We start from the raw sequence: 10,069 nt of genomic DNA, 5'->3' as shown, positions 1-10,069 counted from the left end.
AACTTAATTGAATGAAATGCAGATTATAATTTCTTATTATTTAAGAATGACGAATCTTCTATTAGTCATTCACAAATTTCATACGATTTTTGACATACTCGAACGATGTCGTATTAGCGGCTTTTGGCAACATCCAACATCGTCAATGCATGATTGTCCTCATATAAGATACTATAACGACCTCAAGTCAAATGACCAATTCCACTACCGAACGTTAGAGATTAACTACTGACACTCATATAGTTATCTATGTGGAATCTCTAGGCGAGTTTCCAATGTTTTGTTCTATAACAAAATATCTACGTGTTCATTCAAATGTTACCACACTTTAACTTGTGAGATCGATTATTTACTTTACAAGTAAGAAATGCTACACGTGATGGTTTAACCGTAATAATGATATCCGTAACTTATTATTACTTGTGACCACGGACGATTTAAGATTCAATCATACGTAATTTATTTCTCACAATCACAACTCCTTGTGATTAACAAATTACGAAAATTTGAATCTACGAACTCTATTATTTAATTTAATTTAATTAAATAATAGATCTGCCATAAAATTGCATTAATTACATATTAAAAGCATTTATGGAACTAGGACATAATACTTACAGTAACAAGTTTGTTAGGTTGAATTATAACACAACAAGAGAATGGTAGAGTGGTAAGGCTTAATGGCCTTTGATATAAACTGTGTGCACATATGCCACCACCAAAAGATGTTTGGTTTTTATATAGGATATTGTTGATTCGAGTATTTGATCGCATAGGAAAATTTTGTGTTTGTTGAATGAGGACTTTCTTGTAAATTTTAGAACTTCAATATTCAAAACATAATTCTTTTTGAAACTCTCGGTCCTTCGTTGATTTAGATAAATATCAGATTTGTAGTAAATTGTACCCATACTTCGTTAATTTTGGCCAATTTTGCGATAATACAAGATGTGTAGAAGATTTATTTTTTTGAAAAGCCTTTTTCTTCAAAATCAAAATGAGAAAAAGTAAAATATTCTTCTTCTTTTTTACAATTGACAGATATCTGTTTTATCTTTTATTTAAAATAGCATTTCAATCAAAAGTTTCACCTTTTGGTGAAATTGATTCCCAACTCAATCTTTAAAATTAGGACATCAACGGAGGGAAATGGCCCTTCTTGTTATGATCGTATTAGGAATTTTTGAAAGGTTGACGGGGACTAAATATCGTCCGTTTTCTCATTTACTTACTTATTCATTTTGTTCAATATTATTTTTCAATTTTTAATATAAATTAAATTAAAAATTAAAAGTCGAGGCAGAAATCATATTCTCTATCCCCACCTCGATTCTCAACTAACCGGAAAATCCAATGGGGGTAGGGCATGTACAAGGTATTTTTCCTCCCTACTATAAACTCGAAGTTGATGTAAACATCACATGTACATCTTTTTCTAAAGAAATTCTAAGATCGGGTACAAGAATAGATATTTTGTCATAAATTTGCAAATTTCTCTAAAATAAAATTCTCACCCTTTATATAAGCAGAAGAAAATTTTAAATTATTTCAAAATGAATAAAACCCCTGTTTGAGCTCCTTTTTTCTCCTATTCTTTCCTAGCATTTTTTCTACGCTACTCATTTTCAACCACACATTTTTCATTAAAATAATATAACACGCAAATTAAAAATTTTCCTTTTTTCTTAACCATACATTTTTCATCAATTTACTATTTCATAATACATCACAAGAAATTAATGGGGCTCAAACATGGCCAAAATAAGCTTTGTACTTTATTTACTATGTTAAAATATAAATTAATTACAATTTTAAAAATTAAAGTGGTTAATTTGAGTTTCTTCTTGGTGGGCCCAAGTGCTTTGATGGTGGCAAATAGGATTTGGACCACGCACAGTAAGGGACAGAGATAAGAGAGATGTTGTAAACCTAATGCGCAAGATAGAGAACTGGCGCCAACACGTCACGTGCCCAGCACACGTGGCAGCTTTATTCACGCAATCTACGAAATTAAAATGACCATTTTCATTTCAAAAATCAGGAGCCGATAAATAAATAAATAATAATAATAATAATAAATAGAAATCCCAATTTGCACCTATTTCCTCAATCTACACTTCACAAATACATAATTCTCACGTTTACATACATACTCAGGTACATGTATGAATATATACACAAAGAGATAGAGAGAAGACGGAATCTAATATCTGTATTGTAGAGAGAAACGTGAAACTGAAATCGGAGCAAAATATCGGGACTGGCCTGTTGTTAATTTGCACAGATTTTTCTTTTTTTCTTCTTAATCTGCCCCAAATCTTATCTGGTAATTTTTTTACAGCAGAGCTTGTGTATTTTCCGATCCTAATTTTTAGTGTAATTTATTAAATTTATACACTCTGTATTTTGTCAACTGTGATGCTATTTTTAATTTGTTAAATAATTAATTTTGGCACCGTGGAGATAGAATTGATTAATAATTATATTTGTGCATTTGGTCTATTTATTGCCTGTATATGTGTGATTTTACGTGATTGAAATCCCTGTGGATATTGATGATTGATTGGCCTTGGATAGTAGGCGATGACCAGACACAAGGAGCGAACACTTGAGAACCTCTACAATGTGACTCCCGCTTTGCCTCAGCCGGAGGCATGTGATTTCTTTTCCGTTTTATGTTATTTTTGCCAATTTAGGGTTGAGTTAATTTGTGCGATTTTTGTGTGTTGATCTGTTTTGAGTTAATTTGCATTTTGTGCATCTTCAATTAGCTTTGGGTTTCAGTTTAAGCTTGATTTTCATTGATTTTTGTTAAACTTACTAGTTTACATGATTTATTTGTAAATTTTGCTCGTTCCTGGTAATTGTTATTCGGTTTTCACTTTTCTAAACCTTGGGAATGTTTTACTTGTGAAGGTAAGTTCTCTAGTTGTTCTATATGTATGTATCTATCTAAATAAATACCATTAGGTTTGGGTTTCTTCATATCTAGATACATTTAGAATGATAGAATTAACTTTTTTGCTGATAATTTTTATGAGATGATCCGGTTAGAGATTCAGCTGATGTGTGCGCATCAAAATTTGTCCATTTTAGTTTTCTGTCACATGACTCACGACTTCCACTGATTGTAGTCTTCACTGGCTTTCAGATTACTCCAGTCTTAAGTGGTAGCTGTAGGATGCAAGGGCCTGTTGATGAAGCAGATTATGACTTGCAGCCCGATATGGTGAGATAGATATCCGGGTAATTACATGCCCTGTATCTTACTCTTGCATCTCTATCTACCCCTCCCTCCCTCCCTCCACAGTAGAAGTTTCTTTACATTGATAGCGGGGTGATGGTATAAAATGGGGATTTGAGGTTTTGAGTGAGATTAAAAACCTATTGGTGCTGTTTCTTTCAATGAAAAAATGAGGGAAAATGGTTTGGAGTAATTAGGTCTTTTACCTGCCTGGTCCACACCAAATTCTAAATAATACGAATAAAAATGTTCATATAACTTTGGGAAATAGAAAATTATCAAGCATTTAGGCATCTGGGAGTATAGGAAAAGAAGAATAAAACCTTTTTCTTTTTTCAAAGGATTACTAGGGACTGTCCAAATTATCTCTTAATGTGCAACCTCTCTTTTGAATTTGGGTTTAAGCTATCTTGGATGTTTACCCCCACCATTTCTTTCTTCTGGTTATTGGAACTAAAACTTTGCTCATAGATAATTTATGATGGCTTATACAACTATTTTTTTGTTCTTGTTCTATTAATGTTGCTTTATTCCACATTGAAAATTTCTCCCATTCTTGAAACTTTGATCAAATTTTATATTTTTTTTGCCTCTTATTTTATGAAGTTCACGTATCTTTATATGTTTGAAGAAGCAAAGTTTGGTGGAAGTAAATTGCTTTGCTGCTGGACAGCAAGAATACGTTTGAGACTTAGTGATCAATTGTTGGAATAGTTTTGTGAGTTACGATGTTTAAAAGATAGGTGCATCAAGCCAATAATATGTCCCAAAATTCTTTTGTTTTATTTGTTCCTATCTCAGGACATTTATTAACTTTTAATCTTGTATGGGGTTTGCACCAGTCCTGTAGCTTGTGCCATATACCCTGGGATAAAAAAAAAAAGTTGTGTTGCATATTCAGTTTAAAGGATCACTCTGGTCATCTTTTGTTGTCATCATGTATGCTGTTTTTTGGCCCATACTTGTATTTTGTCTATTTATTTTTGTTTTCTGGTTGAATTGAGTATAAAAGAAATGACACTGTGATCTTGTTCGTTATGATAATGATGGTCATTCTGCAGGTCCTGTAAACTAGGTAATCAGACATGAAAGAAGGGTAAAAATCAATGTTCTACCTGTTAATTTACTATTTTCATGGTGTGCGCTCAAACCTGGCCAACAAGTTTTTAGATTTGACTACATTTTTTTTTTCCTGCTGCTTATAAGCATTGATACTCAAGCCTTTGATGTATCTTTAATCGACAAAAGCTATCAATAGTCATATATTTCTTCTTATTGGCACTTTATTTCTTTTGTACTTAATTTTTGATATTTGCTTAGGTATCTCAATCTTATAAGGATTCCACCAGCTTTTCTGATAAAAGTCAAAAGGTCAACGTAAGGGCAAAGTCCGGAACTTGTAACGTGTGCTCTTCACCTTGCTCCTCCTGCTTGCATAATTATCAGGTCTTGATGGTTACAAAGACTGATAAATTTTCCGGAGAAACCTGCACAGGAAATGCTGTGTTTGACCGGGGCATCCGATTTGATATCGGACAAAACAGCGAGACCAGCAATGTAGTATGCATAAATTCTACTTCTGATTCTCTCTCTGAAAATGTAGCAGGTAAAGCAACCTTGAGGACGTCTGATGCATCAGAAGATACTGTGATGCTTTCGCACTATGATGGAGTGAAAGTTCTAGAAGGGCATGATGATAATTTGTCCTGTATAAGTGCATCTAATGAGGTAAAAGTGTTTACCAATGGTGTCCGAAATGTAGATGGGACAAATCTACCCTGTTCAACCACTTCTAGTCCAGTTGAGAAATCTCAATATACAATTGGTTATCAGACTTCATCGCAGCACATGGATAAATGTGATATTGAAGATGGTATGAAACTGACTAGCAGGCAGAGCAAGTTTTTTGGAGAATTCTCCGACAAGGTGCCCTCTAGTAGGTCACCAACTGGCTTGTCTTCACAAAATTCAAGCTTGATGAAAATTCCCCTAAAAAGCACTTATGATTCTCCTGAGTTGGTGAAGGTAGAGAACACTCTTTCACAAGCTTCCAATGGAAAATCTCTCTCTGGTGATCCAAATTTGATGGACTTGGAAGAAAATTTGCATCCTCTTCCTCAGGGGACACAGTCGGAGTGCTCACACGATCAATTGAATTTGATGTCGTTGAAAGAGGCAGTATCTGATGTTATTTGTGATAATCCACTGGGTGGTACTCTGAATTCCATGAAGAAGAATGAAGATATGTTGGAAGTCCAGCCTTTAAATGTGAGCAACGACTCTGATATGGAAGAACAGGATGTGAGTAAGAATGTTTCCTTGCATCTTGTAAAAGATTTATTCTCTTAGTTTGATTTTTTTTATGTGCTAGTGAAATTGTTATCTAGGATGTGTTTATGCTCACTTTTTTCTTGTCTTGGTTTATCTTATGAATGGGAACTGCAGATTCTCATTCAATATACGCACATGTAATAAACATAAGTCCTGTTTGATGTACAGAGTTTCCTTTTAGCCGATCAAGAATGTAGCATCTTTTGTAACAAACATTATCCATGTTTAGTGAAGCTTGTGATGACCCGATTTGTTGCTACCAGAATTATATCCAGACTTGTGGATCCATTTATAGATAAATCTAGATTTACACAAGTACTTGAGTGAATCACTTCATTGTTTAACTAGTCCTTTGATTAAAGGTACGGACTTTTCTGGCAGGAAGAACTAGTAGATTGGGCTTAATGGATTCTGAAACCTATTTTAATTTGGTTGCAGATCTCCCTTCCTCCACCTCTATACCCCATGGTCCCCCAACCGAGATGGCTTTTTTTGCATTTATTGTGGCCCATTTATGTGGGTTTTTTTATGTTGCTGTTTTTCAGGAGTTGAGATTTACTTCATTTATAAATTCTTTCTCAATTTATTTCTGATCAAGTCTCCGGTTGTTAATAGGTCAAAGTTTGCGATATCTGTGGGGATACAGGTCGGGAGGATCTGCTCGCTGTCTGTTCTCGGTGTAGTGATGGGGCAGAACATACGTAAGATTTAATCTTTATTCGCATATGTGCAATATTATTCCTTCTTTCTGCATTGTACATTAACATTAACCCATTTATCTCGTCTCAGTTACTGCATGGAAGAAATGGTGACTAAAGTCCCAGAAGGTAACTGGCTTTGTGAAGAATGCAAGGTCGAGGAGCAAATGAGTAATCAGAGGCAAGATAAGATTGGATGGATAGATGGGAATGAAAAGAACAACTCCTGTGGTCAAGCAAGTAGTGAAAATAAAATTAGTTTTGATGTTGAGGGGAACAGAACAGAAGGTTGTTCAGATATGAAAACTTGCGGAAAACGGCCTAGGGATGATAATGAAGTTTCTTTTATGGCAAAAAAGCCTGCCATCGAATCAATCATGGGGTCACCAAGAAACTCCAATTCTAGCAAAACAGCTGCTCTTTCACGTGAGAGTTCATTCAAGAACTTAGATAAGGGAAGAACGCAGCCTGTAAATCTCTCTTCTTCTGCCACACTGCCAGTTAATGATACTCTGGAATCAGCATGCACTTCTCCGGATTCACGAATACAGGCATCTCGAGGTTACATTATCTGATATTTTCGTATTTTGTGACAGGCTCATAATTGTACTTGAAGATTTTTACTTTCTTTTTCCGTGTTTTTTTTTTTTTTTTTTGGCCTCCAAGTCAATGAAAGCTGCTCCTATAGTTTTAGTTTTAATTTGCATGGTGCAATGCAGGTACATTATCGAAGTCTCATTCGTTCAATTTTTTGAATTCAAACTCAAAAGTCAAGCTTGTAGATCAAGTTGCTCTTCAGAGGTCAGTAAGGGTACCTGCCTCTATACATCTGAAGGATGGTGCAGTCAAATCTATGGGAAAATCTATGTCCTTCAAATCTACAAACTCGGGCCGGCCTGAATCAAAAGTGAAGATGATATCCCCTAGACTAACCCATGTCCAGGATATGAAACATAGAAAAGAAAGAAGCTCATTTGAAAGAAAGAGCTCTTTCAAATCAGAACGTCCATTGATTAGTTCAATAATGGCTAAGCCTGCCATTTCTACATCTAACAGTGAAAAGAAACTAGTATCTCTGGGTGAATCTTCTTCTCTCGCGAAACGCTATGAAACCAAAGCTGCACAAACTGACAATAAATCAATGGGTTTATTGAAATCATCCAGTCTTGTAGCCCGAAGGAGTTCAGATTCACCTTTTTCTTCAGGTATACTTTGATTCATTTCCTGAGTTTGCTCTTCATATCTTTTCCTTTTGTATTGCTTCAAATGCTTTCATAATTAATGTGACCAGGCGAATTTAAGACACCCTCTTCTTACGCGCATAGTACTACTGGAGTTTCATCTACCAATGTAGTTGGCAATTTTGAAGAGAAAATTAACCAGATTGTCTCAGAGGAGGACTCCTCATCATGTGCTGGTGTTTCCGAGAGACTGCCGTGTAATACTAATGAAGACCTACATGATGGACTTCTTCAGCCTAGGGAAGCAACAAATTCTGGTGAGCGAATGAGGGAGCATTCTGGGAATCACTTGTGGCAGGGTAATACTAATGGTGGAAGGGCTATTTTGTGTAAAAAATGTAAAGAATTCGGACATGTGGCCCAATCTTGCATGTCTGATGATCCTGGGTTTCCTGCTGTTAGTCCAACTATAAAATTTTCCAGGGACGAAAATGATAGTCTAAAAGTGGCTATTGAGGCTGCTATGCATAGAAAGCCTGGAGTTCACCGTAAACATAGAGCTTGGGCCCAATCTGATGAGTCATCTGTTTCGAGCATGAAATCTGAAATAGATTGTCGAGATCAGTTGTCAAGTTCAGGTGACAAGAGAAATGTGTCCTCTGCTGCAGAGATTATTGAGAGGCATACAGTACCCAGCAGTTTGACTGAGGACTCTGTTAAACAAGAAACTTGTGACACATCAAAGCAGTTGATGTTGGTTCCTGTTGAAGCTCTGTCTTCCGGAGGAGGAGAGTCAGTGTCAGTTGTTCCATTGGATGGGAAGTCTTCCTTACAAGGCACAGTTCCTATTTGCTTGAAATCTTCGGCTATTCCTGAGCATGAGTACATATGGCAGTATGTTATCTTACTTTCCCCCACCAATTTTATGTTTTAATAATATCTGCTTAGTTGTTTTTCTGGACTCACCTCTGGATGTTCTTTCATCCTCAAACTAGGCTTTACTTACATGTGTTCCTTGAATGCAGAGGAAGTTTTGAGGTTTTTAGAAGTGGTAAGATCCTTGACTTACGGGAAGGAATCCAAGCCCATTTGTCGACGTGTGCATCACCTAAAGTTATTGAAGCAGTAAACAAGTTTAACCATAGAATCATCCTAAATGAAGTGCCTCGTTTAAGCACATGGCCGGTACAGTTTCAGGAATTTGGTGTTAGAGAAGACAACATCGCACTCTTCTTTTTTGCCAGAGATTGTGAGAGGTAGCTCTATTTTAGCCTTTATGTTTTTTACCATCAAAATTTTCATATTATTTTCTGCGTCATCATTATCATTTTTCTCCGATTTAGTTTCTCTGTTTCCATTGCTACAGCTATGAGAACAGCTACAAAATTTTGCTGGAGAGCATGATGAAGAATGACCTTGCTCTACAGGCAAATCTTAATGGTGTCGAGCTCTTGATATTTCCATCTAACCAGCTTCCTGAGAATTCTCAGCGTAAGCAAACAACATAAATATTTCTTGTACAGAATATTTTTGTCCAAGAATTCTTAAAATTTCTCTCATTTGATGCATATGGTGAATGCATTTTGTGATGCTCAATAAAAGCTATTGCATCTCATGCCCCTGAAAATTGACCGTGATGAGTAAAGTTCATGCATCGCATTCTGGGGGCTTGCCTAGATGAAAACTTTCAATATGATGTCAGATGAAGTTATTATTGCTTGGTAAAATTGAGTGTCCATGCTGGTGGGACCTCAATCGACATGAACAGTATTTTTTGGCAGCTTGTCTACTGTGAAACTCCTGTTATATTATATCAAATGGAAGGTGACACTGCTAGGTAAAATTGGGCATGGCTGTGTAGGTCTGACCTCAACCAACACAAAGGTTGCTGCTATCGAGGGCACTTAAGTTAGACATTAATTTTGCTTCTCCTCCAGTTTTATATTCCTTTTTCATTTCAGACGATCTTTATTTGTTTATTATCTTGGTGGAGATGCATTCCTGTATTATTAAGCAAAGAATTCTCATCTTCAGGGATCTTTTGCTGGTTGTTCTATTTTTTGCTCTGATTTATAAGCAAGATAGTAAATAAAATTGCAGTTCTTATTCTATTAAAGCTACTCCATATTTGCAAGCAACTCTACAATTTTCTTGCCATCATTTACATGCAGGTTGGAATATGCTATTCTTTTTATGGGGCTTGTTCAGAGGAAAGAAAGAGTATTGCTCACAACATCTGCCTGAATCCTCAAAGCAGTTTTGTACACCTCCAGATATTCCCCCAGTTATAATGTCCTTGCCTGAGAACAAATACTCTCTTGGGCCTATAGCCAAGGATTTGTCTGCATGTGATGATGTAGCCCCATCACTGGATGTGTCTGCTTCAGGAAAATTATGGAGTTTATTGTCGTCTAAAGTTGTAAATGGAGATTTTGATACCAAAGTACTTTCTGTGGATCAGCTGGATGATAGAATAGATTCCATTTCCTTGTCTACCGAACGAAGTACAAGTGCAAAATTGTGCCACGAAATGAGTGGCACTTGCCTGGTATTGCCTATTCTTTTTGACATGTGCATATAATTATTCTAATTATAATCTTGTTCTCTCTTCTTAT

At 35.9% G+C, this 10,069-nt stretch overlaps 1 protein-coding gene across 5 annotated transcripts; it reads left to right on the top strand.

Annotated features, from left to right (window-relative positions):
- Window positions 1-2,070: 2,070 nt before the first annotated feature.
- LOC111399148 lies at window positions 2,071-10,062 on the top strand. Of its 5 annotated transcripts, none has more exons than XM_023026391.1 (11): window positions 2,071-2,326; window positions 2,578-2,652; window positions 3,152-3,229; window positions 4,565-5,545; window positions 6,191-6,276; window positions 6,365-6,834; window positions 6,993-7,478; window positions 7,565-8,348; window positions 8,480-8,710; window positions 8,821-8,945; window positions 9,626-10,062. In XM_023026391.1, the coding sequence occupies exons 2-11, from the start codon at window positions 2,584-2,586 to the stop codon at window positions 10,033-10,035; spliced, it is 3,720 nt and encodes a 1,239-aa protein (XP_022882159.1). In that variant the 5' UTR covers window positions 2,071-2,326; window positions 2,578-2,583; the 3' UTR covers window positions 10,036-10,062. The 5 variants fall into 5 exon arrangements, with proteins under 5 accessions (XP_022882159.1, XP_022882160.1, XP_022882161.1 ...); XM_023026392.1 differs by having other exon boundaries at window positions 2,072-2,326; window positions 2,581-2,652; XM_023026393.1 differs by lacking the exon at window positions 2,578-2,652 and having other exon boundaries at window positions 2,072-2,326.
- The last annotated feature ends 7 nt before the right edge of the window (window positions 10,063-10,069 follow it).

This window comes from Olea europaea, chromosome 8, assembly GCF_002742605.1.
Source record: "Olea europaea var. sylvestris chromosome 8, O_europaea_v1, whole genome shotgun sequence".
Lineage (NCBI taxonomy): Eukaryota > Viridiplantae > Streptophyta > Magnoliopsida > Lamiales > Oleaceae > Olea > Olea europaea.
This window is presented reverse-complemented; position numbering and strand designations above follow the sequence as displayed.